At 43.6% G+C, this 18,568-nt stretch overlaps 1 protein-coding gene across 5 annotated transcripts in view; it reads left to right on the forward strand.

Annotated features, from left to right (window-relative positions):
- GRIN2B (glutamate ionotropic receptor NMDA type subunit 2B) overlaps positions 1 to 18,568 on the forward strand; it is a 212,570-nt gene that overhangs the window by 125,792 nt on the left and 68,210 nt on the right. For all 5 annotated transcript variants that reach the window (XM_027664313.1, XM_027664321.1, XM_027664305.1 and 2 more), the window contains one exon: positions 6,623 to 6,737. In XM_027664313.1, the coding sequence (XP_027520114.1) occupies positions 6,623 to 6,737 (115 nt within the window). The remainder of the gene's footprint in view (positions 1 to 6,622; positions 6,738 to 18,568) is intronic.

Here is an 18,568-nt window from a genome sequence, read left to right on the forward strand (position 1 = left end):
GCACCCTGGTAAAGGGAGTGTGCAATGCCACTAGACCCGAATGATCCAATTTCTATTAAAGGCAGTGACGGAATAGGATGAATAGCAAATGGGAGATCAGAGCCTAGATGATATTATATACATGGAGGAAAATGTTATTGTGAAAACTCTGAAGCTTACTGAAGCAGCTGGACAAGCAGTCTTTTACCTAGGTGTTACTACTGCCATTTCTGCCCCAGGTTGGAGATGACCCCATGTTCCCCACTGAGGGGTAATTTGGTGACCCTGCACAATGAGTCCCCCTCCTCTGTCTGCTGTCTGAGGGATATCTGTCTGGATTCAAAACCCTGTACTGCAGTGATGAGTTTCCTCTTACATTTTCAGGAGTGAGGCTGGAGACTGCTCAGGATGTGGAAAGTGAACTTTGCTTCTCATTCTTGGTAATGGTCCTGTCTCATTAGGATCAAGCAATGTGTGTAGGAAAGCAGCCCTGCCATTGCTGTGGCTCCCTACATCCTCTAAGGATAGATATATCGTCAGTCCCTAGGAACTGTCATCTCAAAGTCTTCCTGAAATGACAAATTCATGGTAGATAAATAGAAGAAATGGGAAATAAAGTGGAAGTACCATTTTTTTTATGATTAACAGAGAGAGTGATGGAAAAGTTTCATCCTTCCACTGTATATAGGAACTGTCACTTGGAAGTCTTAGCACACATACACATTGCTTTCAAAACAACTTTGCTGAATATGATGGAGAAACAGCAAGGACAGTTCAGTAGAAATTCATCTTCCACCAGAAATGGTTATTTCAGAGGTCAGAATCAAACACCAAGAAAATTCATCTTCCTAGAGGTGAGGGACCAATCTCAGCGGATTGAGCAGTATCACTACATTGATGTCAGATGAATATCACTGATTTATTCCAGCCCAGTAGCTGCCCTCTTGTCTTCTAAAAAGGTGTGGACAGCAGAGGCAAACCAAATTAATTTCTTATATTTCTGTTATCTTTTAGCCTGAGGGATATTTCTTAGTCTAGATGATCTTCTTTTTGCTTAATGAACACAATCTTGAGCTCTGGGCATTTCTCTAAGGCTACTGGTCAGATTGGTTCCCAGTAGTAATTTAGACTATAGCCTGGGCAGATTTTCTGGTGCTGGATGCCTGCACAATGTGGAATTTGGCTGGTCTCTTTTCTACTTGTGCTTTCTTTCTTGCTGTTCATCTCCGTGTATTCAATGGTAACACTGACAGTGAAACAGAAAGAAACAAGTGAAGATGAGTGAGATACCCCTCGTATAATCCTTTAAGATTTAATTTTCATAGTTAATGATTGCTTCTGGTTTTTTCCTATCTCGTTTTGGTTTTGCTCTTCATAATAGCAGAGAGAACAGAGTCCATGCCTCTTGTTACATAAAATCAGCTGCACACATGCCCTTTGCATGGAGTCCTTTCACTCTAAATTGTACCTGACACCAGACAGATGTTACACAGACACAACCAGATGTGCCTGCTTTCACAACTCCACCAGGCCACTGGCAGCACAGCAGTGGGAGAGACAATGCAGAGCAATGAGCAATGGGAGAACCTCTGAAAGGCTTAGCCAGGGGCAGTACAGTCCATGGCAAAATTTGATTGAAAACCAGGCAGAGCCTGTTCTCACCTTTTTTTGGATTGAGCAATTGGCTTTTAGTATCCTGTGGAGACTGTCTTAACTCAAGAGACCTCATACACACACAGCTGGCTCTGGATGGTTGTTGAGCAAGTGTTGGCTGTCCTCTAAGGCAGAGACAGTCACGGAATTTTTGAGCAAGGGTACGGAGAAATAATATCTATATTATTTTAAGCTTTCCATGGGTTTGGAGAATGGAGGTTTAAATCAGAAGTTGAAGGGCAGTTTTCTTGTTAAAAATTTACACTATTTCAGTCTCTCAGATGAGAGCAGAAGGTATTAACAGCATAGCTAGTGCTGGTTAAATCTTTATCTGTCAATCACTTGCCACTTGAAGGTCAGAATTCCCATTTGTAGATAGCTATACTGGTCCTAAACTCCCTTTTCCCTGTCCTTTGAGTCCACTGGTCTTTCTGTCCATCCTTATGCAGGAGCAGGCTTGAGGCGGGGGGGAAGGACCTGCTGGAAGGCTGGGCAGATGTACTTTGCTCAGGCTGTTTGTATCAGGCCAGGCTGGGTAGGTCTTGCTGGTGCTGAGCGAGGGAACATGGTTTGGACCTGTGGGCACTTGTACTGAAATAAAGGAATGTGCCTTTTTTTGCTCTTTCCTGGGCATGAAGTCAATCTGGGAAGGCAGCTATGCCTGTTCCCTGATACCTCTGGCTAGTGAGTTTTTAATGCTGTCTCTAGGGGGAAAAAAAGGCTATTTCTGTGGGGTAAAGGCCTTTCACTGCCTTCATCTCACTGCTCTTTTGATTTGCCTCAGTGTTTTCCATTACAGTGAGTTTCCCAACAGGATGATGGTGGTCTGCATCCCTATCCATTTATCCTGCTTCACACTCCATCTGCCTTTTACCCTGAAAATCTACTCTGTCAGAGGTATCTCACAGCTTTTCCTTCTCCACCCTCCACCTAAACTCTGTTTTTCCCTTGTGTGCTGGGCTGCTGAGATTACTCCCCAGTGCTGACTGTGGAGAGGCTGTTTTACTTATATGGTCTGCCTTATTCAGGGAAGCAGTTGATGTTAGGATAATCACGCTATTTCAGACAGGCTGTTTGTCTCATTGAAGCATAACAAGCACTGACAGGACACAGGGGAGAGTGTGTGTGTGTGGTGCACACGTGTGAGGCAGGGAGTGTGACGGACTGAACCGATGCAATGTCCAAATTTGCCCATCCAGTCAGCAGGCTCAGGAGGAGCTGATTCCCTGCAAGGCACTGAAGGCAGAATTAGGAGTGGTTAGAGCTAATTTCAAGTGCATCTCCTTCATCTGTCTCTGGAGCAGAGAAAAATTCTGTTAGCACCCTTTCTGTGTTCCCTCAAGCCCCCTGTGCCTGCCACTTTTGCCTCTTCAGGTTTTCTCCATCCCTGGCTGAAACCATTTAAAATGTCATCATCTCTCTGCTGGTCCTAAATTGGCCATCTGATATGGTTTTAATGCTCTATTTCCTATTCCAACCAGGCTTCGAAACACTCTCCATTAACTTGCAGGGCTGACAGCCTTACATCTAGGATGGGTGATGTTACCTCAGAGCACAGGATGGGGACTGGGGTCCCCTGAGTTTGATTTTCTTTGTGCCCAAGGGCATGTCCCTTCTTTTTGTTCCTGCCTGCTTGTCTATACCACAGGGCTCACAATGTCAGCCTGTTTCCACAGTGTTGTGGAATGTTATGTGTATGTTTTGCTCCCACATGTTTGAGTTTGGGCATTGTGTCTGCTGCATCTCCACTGGGCTGGTGAAGGGCTCAACCCTTCTGTCCTTGCACCAAGCAGCTCCAGAAATTCCCACATAAGCAAAATCTTTTGCAGAAAGATGCTTCTAGGAAATTAAATTAAATTGCCTGTGTCTGCCCCCACCGTGCCCTCTTTGTCTTTACGTCTCTCCATCTTGGAATTCCAAACATCCAGGGATTCATGGATTAAGACCTTTACAGGCACAGTTTCATCCTGGTTTGCCTCACACTGCTGCCCTCACACTGTGCCTCTATTACAGCTGGTGGCTCAGTTCAGACATGTCATGGAGTCTCTCAGCCCCCTGGTTGCCTGTTTAGGGACTGAGGTGCGTGTAACCTGTAGGGAGGAAACAAATTCCCCTGGCCAGAGCAGGCAGCAGTAGTGCTGGCGTAGGAGGGCACCAGTGCTGCTGAAGGGGATGACTATTGCTGCAGTAATGATGAAGGGCAGAGCCACTCGAGTGTGGCTGCCTTGCAGCATGTTGCTGACTTGGTCTGCCAGGGAGTCCTTCAAGCCATGATGCTTTATCACATAGGCTCAGCACACCCAAGCAAGCCCCGCAGATCCCTGTGCGCTGCTTTCTGCCTATATCCCTGTGTTGGGTGGCGGGATCAAAAAGGTGCAGGTGTACAGGGAAAGCTGAGGGAAAGCCACTTCTGCACTCCCCCTGCAAACTTTTGTAAACATATTGCTAATGAGTTCTAGAGAAAACCCTCTGAAGAGTTATTTTGTAGACTAATTTCAGTCATTAAGGTGGAAAGCAAGGGATTTTAGTGCTTCTTTAAAGGCGAATCTCAAGATAGCTCCAAGGATTGGAGTTGTCGATGATCCCTCCTTGATTATTATTAGTGATTCTAATCTTTCTGGTGGAAAATGAACAGAAATGACACCCTCTTGTCTCATATCTGTTGCTGATTTCTGTGAACTCTCCTTGTCAGGCTGTGCAAAGGAGATTCCCATAATGGAGTCATTCTTGGATGTGAGGGGAAAGAGGGCTGAAAACGGTTTAATATTGGTGTTTGTTTAATTAGGTATTGGCACTGCTTACTCACTGACTTATAAAACTACAGCTCCCATCAGACTAATGCCATCCTCATCTTCTTGGAGCCTTTCTTTGTCTTTACTCTGGTGGCCAGTGCAGAGAAGTCATGAAGTGAGTGTAGTTGTAATCTTGGTCCACTGGAAGAATCTTCCCACCACCAGATCCCTAACTAGGTATTCTAGGGTGCACATGCCTGGTGATGATCTCTGTGTGGCATTCCTCAGTACCAGAGCAATGCATGCAGCTGGGAAAGAAATGCCAGAAAAAGAGCATGTGAAGTGCTGAGATGGGATGTTTTACACCATTACAAAGAATTGCATGGCTCAGATTTTCCACGTGGAAGATGTTTCGGGGTACTCTCAGTGTTTGGGTGCTGAAAGGCTCTGGTTTTTGGAAAATAACCAGTAGTCTGCCTTTGAATATCATCCTGTTACAAATCTTTCATGCTGGGCTCCCTTATGGCTGTGTTTCCAAAGCTGTGCACGTCCCTTGAAGGTCACAACACGGAGCAAGTGTGGAATTTCCTTTAGAAATAAACATAATTGCTGATTGCACTTGGCATTGGGGAATTAGTGAATGAGTTTGGTTGATTAATGGAGTTAGAACAAAACATTTGAAAAAGAAAGAAGTGGAAATCATGACCTGCTTTTTTATTTGTTTGAAGAAGTTTCCCTGATACTAATGCTTTCATTAGATTAGCAGGGAGGTCTCTGCGAGCAGACTGAAACCTACTGAAAAAATCAGACTTTTCCCCCCTTTTTTATTTTCTTGAAATTGGTTCAAATTGAGTTCAGAAGGGACAAATTGAAGCTGAATATTAGGAAATGTTTCCCGATGTCATGGTGTAATAGAGCAGAAGAACCTCTCACGTCTATAATAGAAATGTTGCTTGTGTAATTTATAGAACTCTGCGAAGTAGGGGAGGGAAGAGTCCTGGGGCTAGCCCTGCAGGCAGCTCGGTCACCTCTGTCTCTCACAGTGATGTGATGCTACTGGTGCCAGAGCAGGTTTATAAAGGTAAAATCTACTTCATGCAACAAGATTGTGAATTGAAGTGAAATATATGAACAGGGGAAACTGTCAGAGTGCCACGGAGATGTCATATAAACCACTGAACTATGAAATGTGTATTTGCCTCCTCCTCTTCCGCACAGTGTCTTTCTGGATGGTCTGACAGTTAAGGAAACAATAGCCCCAATTCTTATTTACAGCAACATCACTTTAACATGCTCTCATGATGCAGCAAGGTCTTGAAATCAGTGTAGCTGTAATCTCAGTCCACCTAAAGGTCTTCCCTACTGCCAGAGCTCAATAAAAGAGGCTTTAGGATAAATGAGATTGAAGCCTGGACTGTTTAATAGTCCATTTGTACAGCTGACATGAGATGCCCTAAAGGGGAGTGCCTTGTGCAGAAATGAAGGGGCCTTTCCAGACAAAGAGAATCGTTAATGTTGGCTGCAGGGCTGATCACCCTTTAATTTGATCTTACTGTGTGTAAGGCATGACTCTGTCCCTAGGAAAAGAACTCTCACTGGGCTCTCTCAACATCCTTGTCCCTATTCCTAAGCTTCTTCATAGGATCACTTTGGGCCCCATAAAGTGTGCTGGCTCTGATAGGGATAGAGCTTCCTGTAGGTGTGCTGCTCCTTCTTCTGCTCTCCACAGCTTCCTTAATCATTACCTTGATAATTGGGCTGGAGGGAGGCTGTCTCCACTGCTTCACCTGTAGGCCATCACTGTCCTCAAACAGCCTGCAAAGTCTCCTTTGGAGAGTGAGTGAAGTGTAGGCTGTGGAGTGTGTTTACACAGCTGATTGCTATGGATTCCTCTGCCCTTTGAGGTAAGAGGTGGGACTATGGGAATGTGTGTGTGTGTGTGTGTGTCTGTATGCGTGTGTGTATATGTGTGTGTGTGAGTGAGACTCTTAGAGTTCTTTCAGGAATTCCTTGAGAGCCAACATAGTACATCGCTTCCCTATTACAGTCACAAAATGGGGGCAGTTGCCTTGCCTTGCCTGATTGTCCCAATTCCTGGAGTAATTGTCCTGTTTCTCTGACTCCCTTCCTCTTAGGTTTTCCAATGTTTGCACTGTGCTCCTACTCTCCTGATGTAAGTTGCAGAAGGGAGGCAGGTTCTTGTTTGAGTTTGGTTCCCAAGCATTAATGGTCTCCTTTCTCTTTTCTCTTTCCTACAGGTACCTGATCAATGTCACCTTTGAAGGCAGGAATTTGTCGTTCAGTGAGGACGGATACCAGATGCATCCCAAGCTGGTCATCATCCTTTTGACCAAGGAGAGGAAGTGGGAGAGGGTAGGAAATGTTTGGTAATTCTCAAACTGTGTCAGGGAAGAGGATGGAGGAAGGCTCCAGGCGAATAATCCCCTCCACCCTTCTGTAGTTCTTATTAAGGGCTGGCAATCTGCTTCTTGCATCCTGGACCACTGGTATCTCCAATACCCAGGCTGCTGTCATCTCCATGCAGGATGCCATTACATCCTTCCATTAGCATGCATAAAAAATTCATCAGCTTCCTTTCTGTAAGGTTTTTACAGCCTTTCAGAGGAGAGACCTCCTCTGTACCATGAGCTTGAATGGCAGAGACAGAAAATATTTCTCTGTATGGCTTGGAGGCAGTGAAGTTCTGTGTGCTAAACAGCTATGATTGAGCTACAGCCACACTTAGTAATATATGCCAGTGTTAACTGTGCTTGATATATCTGGCCAGTGTCACCTGCAATGGGATGGTGCATTAAGTAGGATGTGAACATGAGATCATATCGAGTTGTTCAAAGATCCAAATTTACATATTTTGGAATATTTTGCATGTAACCCAAAGCACCATTTTAGAAATGGTGCGGATTTCCGAATTAGTGTGAGGTTTTGGTTTGTTTCACCTCCCACATAAATGTCAGTGGTCCAGGTTCAGAACAAGCTCTCCTGAAGGGTTTCAGTTGAAGCAGAGGGGGTAGTTTGAGGGCTAGGAAAATGAGATATAAAAAAGTGATGGGGGTGAGAAGTCAGAGAAAAAGCACTGAGAATTCAGCAGAACACTGACAGATATGAAGCAGAACTTGGTCTGGATGTGATCATGCATATGGCCTAGAAAAATGCCCCTTTGTCCCACCAGGCACAGAAAGTCTTCTCTCCTTGGCTGCTTGTTCTCTGCATGGAGTTTCAAGTGGCCTGCACGGTGAAAGAAAAGAAGAAATTAACGGTGAAATGAGAATGAAACAGGAAGCTGTCAGGAGAAGTGTGTTCAGAAGAGGGCTGGAGGAACAACTTTTGAAGGAGGCAAAAGAGCCATTAGTGCCCAGCAGGCATTAAGGTCTCCCAGTAGTTGCAGGAGTTTGGGAAGAAGGTGAAAGGCCCCAGCTTGTGCCTGGCTTCCAGGAGGATCTGTCTACCTCATGGTCTTGGCACTGTGTGGACCAGATGAGAGCGTATGGTCTGGCAGAGTTAGAGGAGGTCTTAGTGGGGCAGGAGTGCGAGGAAACATATGGCACGGCATCAGCATGTGTGGACAGCTCTTGGACATAGTTGGAGCCACACTGTCTGGATACTGCACAGGCGTTAGGCATGCAAAGCTCAGGCTGCAGAGACCTCTTGTCAGGCTCTGTCCATAAGTCAACTTCACTAAAGCCTACTAGGCAAAGTCCAAGAAGATTTGTTCCTAGCTGGCACTAGATTTGTTCTCTCAGGAGAAAACTCCACTGTCAGAGCAGGAAAATAAGGCAGTAGCAGCATGAATCCTGCTAGGGATTATTATTAGCAGGGCTGGCTATGGGAAATCTGTTGTTGGAATGCTTTGCAGTCTCACAGCTAAATACAGTCCTGTTTTTTCTTGCCTGTCACATGCATTACCCTGTTGCATCCTTAGCGAGGGCTTGGTGGCTTCCATGAGTGGTAAGTGGGGATTGTGGGATTGTTCGATCTCTGAGAGTGTATCCTTGGTCTCTCAGATGAACCAAACAATTAATGGAAGGGATCCTGGTGATCTGGAGTGATGAGTTTAGACTTGGGCCCTGCCTGAGCCTTACTATCCATGGGGACTACTTGGCATCCATTAAACCAAATCAGTTCTTCATTTAGTATAAGTTGAGGCTGGACTGAAATGAGGCTATGATGAACTATGGTAATAGTCCTAAGAAAAGCACAATGGACACAAATGCTTTATCTTGAAGTGGGTGTCTCAATGAGAAGATCAGATTATTTTAATCCAGCTCTGAGCAGGTTGAATTTTATGCTGGCAGGTTCTTCCTAGAAAACACAGAAGTCATCTCCAACATGTTCTGTCACAGACAAAAACCTTTCATACCTGGAACCTCATGCTCTTTTTCCTAATTTTTTTTCCATCCAGCAGAAATGCAAACATTAAAATATAAGTGTGAAAAAAGAGATTGTGACAAAGATCATAGTTTTGTTCCATGTTTGCAGAGAGTCAGGCAAAACAGAGTGCTGGCCCTTAACAACAGCTCCCAGGCAATGCCATAATACAAGCCAGAAATTATTCATATATTATTAGCACATAATCCCACTACCTTTATAAGTGCATTGCTGTAAGATTGTCCAAATTCTCACTAATTTTATGTAAATTAGGAAGATGCTTTGTCCTGGCAACTTTTAGGCAAACACTCAGGCAGTAGGAGTCAACAGATGAAAGGCTGCATGGGAAACACTAATTTGGTTCAGTTGTGTGCATTCACTAGAGCTCAGTCTTCACCTACATTGCTGCACACTTTTATCCATAATCAGATGCTGTGCCTAGAAGGAACATCAAGAGGTCATTTAGTACTTCCCTGTGCCCAAGGGAGGGTTCAACTAGACTAAATTATTCCTGACAGATGTTTGTGTCACCTGTTCTGAAAGACCTTCAATGCTAGAAACCCCATGAAATCCTGAGTCAATCTCTTCCAGAACTTCTTTCTCCTTAGCCTGCTAGGTTTTTCTGACATCTAACCTAGATTTCCCTGGCTTCAGTTTAAGCCTATTAATACTTGGCATCTCCCTAATGGACATAGAGAATTGTTTATTTTCTTCCCCTTCTTATCTTCCCTATGTGGGTTTGAAGGCTTCTATCATGTTGTCTCCCAGTAATCTCTGCTGTAGATTAAACAAGAATTTGTTCAGACTCTCTTGGTAGGTCATGTTTTCTAGTGTTCTGATTGTTTTTATTAGTCTCCTCTGGATTTAGTAACACAATTTGCAGCTCTGTACAGCTTGGTGCAGTTGATTCTTGAAAGATGGCAAATAGATATGTGTCATGGAGTACAGATGTAACAATACATTTTAAACCAGGTGTGAAGTCTTCCATTTTCTGAGCAGCAAATATGCAGACAGTGTTTGAGTTGTTTCAGGATTTCAGGTCTGTGAAATCTTTTGCGATTTTGATTTTTCATCCCAATTTGGGAATAAATATCTCAAAACCTCATCAGTTATTTCAGAACAGGAATTCCTTTTCCAGAAGAGCTGCAGCTGACCCCAGACTCTGATGATGATAAATCCCCTCACAGGTCCTTCCGACAAGCTGAAATCTTCCAGGGCTGACAATCATGAAAGAATTTCTCAAGTAGAGAAACCATTTTCTGCAAAGGGGCAGTAACCTGAGCTCTTCTGCTGTTTTAACCACAAATAATGATTACTCATGAGAAGCAAATGTGATGCCTTTTCTTCAATTCTCTGTTCTCTGCTCCTTTGGGGCAGCAGGTTGCATGCCTTCCCTCACTACTTTTAATCAGCTAGTTAGCAGAGCTTGTTGCTTCACTGGCCAGGCAGCCTAGATGTGCTTTGGGTGCCTAGATGCCCCATTTATCATAGAGGTGCAGGTATGCAGATGGAGTTGGTGAAGGGGGTCTATCCTTATGCCCCGCGAAGGGCCATGCCTCAATGCAGTGATGAGCTGGGGCCAGAGGTCTTACAGGGTGAGCCAGAGGCTTGGTACTATGCAAGGTTTTGTGTTGGTGGGTTGTGATGTTTTGTGTGGGAAGAGTTTTCACCCAGGATTTTTCTTCGCTAGTTGCCTTTCTCCTCTGCTCTCCTATAATCCCTCATATGATGAGGACTTATTTCTGGGTTCATGATCCCTTCATGAGAGCTAGCAAGTGCTGCTATCTTCAGCTCTTGTTCACATCCTCTTTCTCTACTGAGTCAGTGCACAGCAGTCCTGTCCCATTAGCTCCCAGCTTCTCCTATCTGCTTCCTTACTTCCCCCCCAGCAAACCTGGGGATGGCATAAATGTTATGATCACTGAGGCCCCCTCTGCGATTCTTTCTCCACTTTAATTTCTAGTTAGTTTTACATCACTATCAGTAGGTTGTGCTCAGCCTCTCCTTTTGCTGCTGCTTCTCTGCCTCTTCTCTTAGGCGTGTCACTGGGAATTCAGAGCACCTTTCCGTGAGGCTCATGATGCCAACTTCTTGTGCCATCCCACAGAGCCCTTATATTTGCAAGCTCCCTCCATCTCTTACCATTAACTCCTTGCTCTATTAACCATTGCTCCATTAACTCCTCTTCCTATCTGGATGAGCAGAGCCCCAGGTGATGGGTTTGGTCAGGGTGCCACTACAAGCCATCTTAGAGGACAGATGGGAAACTTTTATGTTGAAATATTCATTTTCTCTGCTGCATATGCTAATCCTCTGCCCCTATCAACCTTCACTCCCCTCGGCAGATAAAATGTTTGCCTGCTGCTGCTCCTGTAATTATCAGCATTTGACTTTTGAACTCTTGAAAATCAATTAGCAGCATCTGTTCTGCTTCCTCTAGCCATCAGTGTGGACATGACTGCAAACTTAGGCTGCTCTTAGCCTGTACCCTTACACCATCACACACATTAGTGCTCCCTGGGAATGGGGCCATTTGCTCTGACACACTGTCAGCTACCTCAGTGACTGTAGACTCCCAGGACTTCCTAATGCTGCAACAGGGTGGAAAATGGTGCTACTACTCTCTACCTCATGGGCTTTCCAGAAATGTGTTCAGCCTTGATCATAGTCCGTGTGAGTTTGTAAGCTTGTGTGACCCTGTCCCTAGCTTGGGACAGAGCAGTGTTATGCCCATCCATGCTTAGGGTGTGAGAGGGACCTGCAGAAAGGAAAGAAGGATTTAGAAGAGAAAAATGAAAAATAAAGATTTCTTTTATCTAGAAAAAAGAGGAAAGGTATCTTTGGATACCTAAATAACTGTTAAAAAAAGGACATTATGGTCAGTTGCTTTTCATGCCCACAGTAGGCAGAAAGAAGAAGAGACATCTTGCTAAATTTCCAAGCAGAAAGATTTCAGTTAGATATGTAGGGAGCTGTCTAATTGTTGGCATGGTGAGGCATGGTGAGGCTCATTTGCTGGTAGAGGCTCATTTGCTGGAGGACACATAGAAAAATATCCAACAGTGTGGGATCTCAGTCTATCTTGTCCTGCCTCAGAGCTGGTGTATGCAGTAAGTGATCTCTTGTGGTTCTCTGCCAGCCTACATTTCTGTGATTAGATGAGCAAGGTGAACCTGAAGAGTGTCTCACAAAAAACTGCTTATATGATAGGAAGGAAAACCTGGGTTATGGACAAGCTGATCAGCAAAAACTTCAAGCCTGGTCCAGTAAGGATATAATTTCTGCAAGCTTCTACCATGTACCTTTTATATGAGCAGGCAGTTGGCACACAAAGGCTGTTGTGGATGGCTGCAAACAAAAGCCCTTATGGAGGTACTTGTCATGTCCCAAAGTCTGTGGCTTTGGAGAGCTGATGAACACCACAGAGATGCTGAAGAGGCTGTACCATTTGATGATGATGAAGCCTTGGGGCCTGATCTCAAGTCTTTCTGTGCACCAAAAGAAATATTCAGTGTAATTTCTTTGTGTGCTTCAGTGTTCCAGTGGCAAAAATAACAGGGAAGAGGGGGAAGGGGACTGAAAACCTGGTCAGTATTCTTGCCTTTTAGTAAGGGTCCATGTGGCACTCACTACTCCATGAAGAACCAAAATGAATTGTGTATCTGTTATATTGCTTAGCATAAGGAAGCATTTAGATTTTTTTATTTCACTTTCTTAAAGAAGAAAAGCCTTCTTAAGAAGGCTCTTTAAAAATAAAACAGGAACAAGAATGTAGGGCTATAAGGTGAAAATCACAGCTGTACAAATCCAAGCCTTCTCTGAAGGCTCTCCCCTGCCTTTGGAAAGATGACTAGATTGCGTGAGACAGTTTCTTCCTCGTGTTGTCTGGTGCCCACCTAAGCAAGCCTTTCTGATTATTTACACGTGTATGCACAGGTATGTTTGCCTTTATGGGGTAGAATTTACTGCCTTTGATCAGGTTCTGCTCTGTGTGTGGAGTTTTGGCATCTTGTCTGCATGTCCAAAGAGGAAATGATTTTTTATTCCACTGACTCCTTTTACAGTGAGACAAGATTGGATTGTTTTTGCCAATCAGTCTTGTTTTGCTAATTTCGCTGTGTACATGGGGATTCATGACTCATTGTCCCTGAGGAGAAATGGCATAGGAGCTTGTTTAAACCTACTCAGAGTTAGTGACTGATTTTGTTCCCATAGAATCAGTTTTTAGAAGGATATAGCTTCATTTAGGGCAGATGGACTGTTCTGGGTTTAAGCACATATGGCTGAAATTAAAATGGGAGTCTGTTACTTGTGTTTCCCCCCTCAAAGTGTTCTTTCTGGACATTTTTCTAAGAGACCACAATTTGCCAAATGCCTTACTTCTCATTAGACAGCAGGCTTGCATCAAAGAATACATATTTTATGGATACCTCACTCCCAAATGAGTGTCCCTTAGAAACCTGATTTAGGTCACATCTGATGGGTCTGTTGATGACCCTGATTCAATCAGACAACCAGATGGCTTTATTTGTGCACCTATGCTGCACCCACTGTCAGGATTTGGCCTGACTTCTCATAATTGTCCAGGATGTAACTGTATGTATTTGTGGCTAATTATGGCCATGGTGATCTTACTCTGACTCCTAAGGAGAAGGGCAGATGTGAGTGCCACACTAAGCTTTCCTTATCAGATGATAAATGGAATAATCTTTCTGAAGAAGCCTCCTATGTAAGTCTGCTGGACATACTGGTCAAACAGTGTCTGATGGATTACTGCATCCTGCAATAATAAGCTAGTCTAGCTCTTTGACCACCAAAGGGTGTCTTCTCCTAACCACTGTATATTATGTCAGTATAAGCTGTTCACTCTCTTTGCCTCTTGCTGAAGCGGTCCCTGACTTTCTTTGCTTGAATTTTGGAGTGTATTTATATGATTCATGAGCCTGCAGTAAAATACTCTGGCTCTTTTCCACCAGACCCTACTCCTTGGCTACCGAAGGGAATTCTTACATTAAAACAGTGACAGCTTCTTGGAGAGACCTTGTCTTCTTATGCAAATCAGATATTGGAATATCTGGAGATCTTTATTAAACCTGGGCTGTAGTTACAGACTCCTATGCTGGTGTAGCTGATGAGGGTGATAGTAGCCATCTGACCTTTACTGGGGTTTGCCAACCTGACTCCTTGGACAGGGGAGCCCTGGGGATTGTGCCCAGTGTACTAATGTGATAACATCCAGCCACAGGAGAAGGCTGCTCTTACCTTGACTGTATTCTGGATGAGAGCTCTAGTCTGGGACTTTCTTTCAGCTGACTCGCTCGTGCCACACAGTGAGAGGTGCCACTGTTTCCCTTTGCCACATGTCAATGCAGTTACACATCATCATTGCTGTCCCCAGCACCCAGTTATGGATTTGGGACTCGGCTCTGCAGGGAGCTGAGTGAACACTAACAAGAAAGGTGTCTCCTACCCCAAAGTGGTTACACTTTAATTAGAAGACAAAAGGCAGCAGATGGGTACAGATGGACCAACGGGGGAGTACAAGGGAACAATCAGACAACATTAGTCAGCATGGTAGGCAGCAGTCTTTACACACCAACTGCCTAACTCTTGTGAAGGCTTTGATAGGCAGCAGGAGAATTATAACCAGCTTTGTGCAGGCTTATGGGAGCCTCATCAAGAGTGTGAAGGGCAGACAGGGAAAAGCAGTAAAGGTGCTTTTGCCTGCTTGGAGGGCTGCAGCTGAGAATGTGCAACAGCTCAAAAATACCCAGTGCTGCTGGAAAATTTCCAGTCGTCTTAACATCTGAGGGAATAATCCTAACTTTACAGAGAACCAAAAAACCTGTGGTAAGGACACATCTTGCAATGCAGCATGAGCGGGGCTGGTGCGCTAGTGCCAGAGCCACATTGCTTCTGGTCCAAACCCCTCCTGCTTTCCAGCAGCTTGGAGGTTTCCATGACATGTCAGATGCTGCTGTGTATCTGTGTCCCTTGAATCATGAGCATTTCATTGATTGTGGGAATGTCTCATCCCAGCATGTTGACAATAAACATCCACATCTTAATTCAGGTGATAGCTGAGCTGCTGTGGGAAGATGAGCTTTCAAGCATGAGTCTGGTAATTACATATTCCTATCACAACACAGGAGCAGGGATACATCCCTCCATTCTATCATCCCTGATCAGTCCACAACATCCTCAGAAAAACCCAAGAAGATTTGTTTGATTTAGTTAGAAATGAAAAAATAAAGAAAAAAAAGGAATTGTAACTATTGTTTTGTAATTTTTGGTGAATGAAAACCAATTCATATTTCTTTTTGAGTCCACACAAAATGTTTTTTGGACCCAGAAAGAAAAATATGTCATGTAAATGTAGTAAAGCCATTTTGTAACATAGACCAGCTTTAATTAAAACAACTAATGTGAAACTGAAATTTTCTAAAGCTTTCATTTTGTTTATTGCCATTTTTAAGCAAAGCATGTAATTGCGAAAAATCTAAGTGATAGATGCTGACATTTAAGAATCCCCTTCCTTGCCTTTACTTCAGGCCAAAACTCTTCTCTAATTTCCGTCTGAGCACAAGAATGACCTTTTTCCCCATATTCCATGTACAAGTGAACTGACTCAAGTAGCTGCAGTCACTTGGCTTGTTCAGCATGGAGGAGACTGAGTGGAGACCTCATGTCAGCCTACAGCTTCACAGAATCACTGAGTATTCTGAGTTGGAAGGGGCCCACAAGGATCATTGAGTCCAACTCTTCCTCACAAGGGGAAGCGTGAGAAGATCAGCAGGCGCTGATTTCTTCTCCTCTTGACCAGTGACACCACATGAGAGAATGGCATGAAGCTGTGTCAGGGGAGGATATTAGAAAAAGGCTCTTCACCCAGAGTGTAGTTGGGCACTGGTACAGGCTCCCCAGGGAAGTGGTCACAGCACCAAGCCTGCTAGAGTTTGAGAAGTATTTGGACAATGCTCTCAGGCACATGGTGTGACTCTTGGGGATGGTCCTGTGCAGGGCCAGGAACTGGACTTCAGTGATCCTTGTACGTCCCTTCCAACTCAGGTCATTCTGATACTCTATGATTCTATGACTGTTTATCAGCCCAATAGTAATTGCTCCATCTGTGCGCCACTTAGGAGTGACAGGAACTGATTGTGTCTCCTTCTACACTGGATAGATACACAGCATAGCCACTTTCACTTTGTGCCCTGTTGTATAGTGGAAATCACTTCAGGGAGTCTTTGGCACTGAGAAGCCACACAGGTTGTCCCAGTGCCATTGGAAGAGGAAGTTTATTTCCTGGTTTTTTTGGTGGCCAGTCTGTGCCACGAAAAGGCAGTTGAGGAAAATATGGGAATTTGGGCACCTTTAAGATCTGAAATGCATGAAGAGATGAGGGCAGAGAAAGCAAGCAGCCAACCAAACTGAGTCTGGAAAAAGCACTAGCACAGCTTCTGCTGAAGGAGACTCACAGTGAGTGAATGTGTCCCCCAGTGCCTGAGGGTGTGTTTTCATCTGTTCAGTTGCATTTGCTTGAGACTGTCTCATGTCAACGACATCTTTGCTTGGCCTGTGAATCCTTTGCTTTTTCTATTTTTACATTATCTGAATGTTATTAACTGGAGGCTCTGTTTTCCTTCTATGTGGCTTGAGAGAAGGGAGGCGATGCATATTCATAGGACGCTGTTTTTCTCTCTAATGCCTTTTTCTTTCTCTTCCTCCTCATTCTTTTCTCCATTTGATTTTGCTAGGATTTTGGCAGTTTGCTTTTCCTGGAGTAAAAGTCTGGCCTCATTGTCTTCTGAATGAATTTGAAATAAGTTTTTCTTAATATGAAATTGCTCAGACTTTTTTTCAGTAAGAAATAGCTTGTTCATTGTGTCTTTGGCTTGGTTTTTTCTCTCCTCTGGTGTTGGTTCTAGCCGGCATTTCTGTGCTTGTTCTTACACAGTCCTTCCTTTGGGTTTGAACCCTGACTGTACGTGGTTTACTTGGCTTGATGCTGACCTGCATCTTGACAGTATTTTTCACTAGACCAGGAAAGTCTTTTCCCCTGTGGTTTTCTCTGAACTGTTACATGTTAACTTCTCTGCTGCTTTTCAAAGGCATTTTAGTGTTAAAACTGTGGTTATCACTGGAGCTACTCTGTGCTTGAGTTATTCTCACTGCTCATGAACTCTGGCATGCGTTCAGTGTCATCGATTTGAGCGTACAATATGTTCAATATCATTTGTTTTCCTTCTGTCTGAACTGTGTTTTTCCCAAGTCCGTAATTTTTTCAGATTGCCTGTGGTAACATTAGATTCCAGCACTCACTCTTTTGTTGCCTTGTAGTGGTGTCTGAGTTTCTGTCACCATCCTTTGGCCTTTCTTCCTTGTGAAAGGACCTGGCATTTACTGACCTGGGTTTACTTCTAAAATGTACTTGGAGTTGTGCTGTTCTTCTGCTGAGTCAGAAGTTTGCCAGTCTTATTTAATTTCCTTCTGCTGGGCTAGCTGCATTCTGCAATGTCTCCCACCATGCCAAGCCTGGAAGGTTGTTTGACAGCCTTTTTCTTGTTCCTGTTTAAGCTTTCAACTTGGTCTGCATTTCGTGTGACAGTTTCTGGTGCTTGTTTCCCTTAGGTTTATTTCCTCAGTTCCTGTACAGGATAATGACTTACATTTCTGTTGTTCCTTCCTTCGAGAAAGATCCTAAGCACTTTGCAAAATTAACATAGAGGCAACATTTCACTATGAGTAACTATTCAGCTGCTCGTGTGGTGGAATGGGGTTAGGCTGTTTAATGATGCAAAATAGCGCTGCATAGCCATGTAAGGTAAAAAAGAGGAGTCTCAAACAGAAGGAGATGAGGAATTTTTAATTAGACTCTGACCAATTTTGTCCACAAAGTCTGTTTTTGGGGAAAATGACACAGATCATTAAATACTAGGAGTGATAAGGCCTATGTCATTCCCTTTCCAGATGATAATGCCTGAGGCCTCAGAAATATGGTGGGAGTTAAAAATGAGTCTGTGAAAAAACATAGTTTAGGATCAATGAAAATATTAATTAATTTTGGCCGGATACGGAGGATTTATTTTGGAAGTTTTATTGCTGTAAGTGAAAACTGACATCTTGGTGTTTTATGTAGACTCACAAAAGCCTTTCGATACCATTCAAGAGGTGATGTGGAGGAGGAAATGGCAGCATCTTCCCCCAGATCCCAGAGCCTTATTTGTCAAACAATGAGGACAGACTACTAGGCAATGGGAAAACTGCATTTAAATCACTTCTGTTTGAGTCAGAATGGAGGTTTAAACTGTGGTCTCTGTCACCTCTTATGAGAGAGGTCTAGCCTTTGGGACTGGGATTTTTTTTAATTGAAATTCCTTTGGTAGTGAGTACTTGAAGTGTCTTTGTAGATGCGTGTTTGGATCCAAATTTCCATCACTTTTATTAATTATGTCTCATAAAGAACATTTTTTTGTGTGTGTGTTGAATGGCTGAGTTTGATTAGTGGAAAATTCTAAAAAACAAACAAACCTGGGTTTAGATTGAAGCAATACCTTTATTTTATTTTTTAAAATTTTTTTTCTGTATTGCTCAGACCTTGCTTTGAAAAATCATTTTTTGCACAACATCAGAACATCATTTTGATCAATGTTGGAGCATGCAGCACTGACACTTATGAGACTGGAGAAACTGTGCACAATACAATGTTAATGCTAATAGGCATTGCAGATCCTTTTGTTGTCCCAGTAGATCCATCCTGATTTATGTAATCCTGTGGGTTTTGAGAAGAAATAGTCTTTGCTGGTAAATCAACTTAT

Source organism: Corapipo altera, unplaced genomic scaffold, assembly GCF_003945725.1.
Source record: "Corapipo altera isolate COAL_440 unplaced genomic scaffold, ASM394572v1 1, whole genome shotgun sequence".
Taxonomy (NCBI): domain Eukaryota; kingdom Metazoa; phylum Chordata; class Aves; order Passeriformes; family Pipridae; genus Corapipo; species Corapipo altera.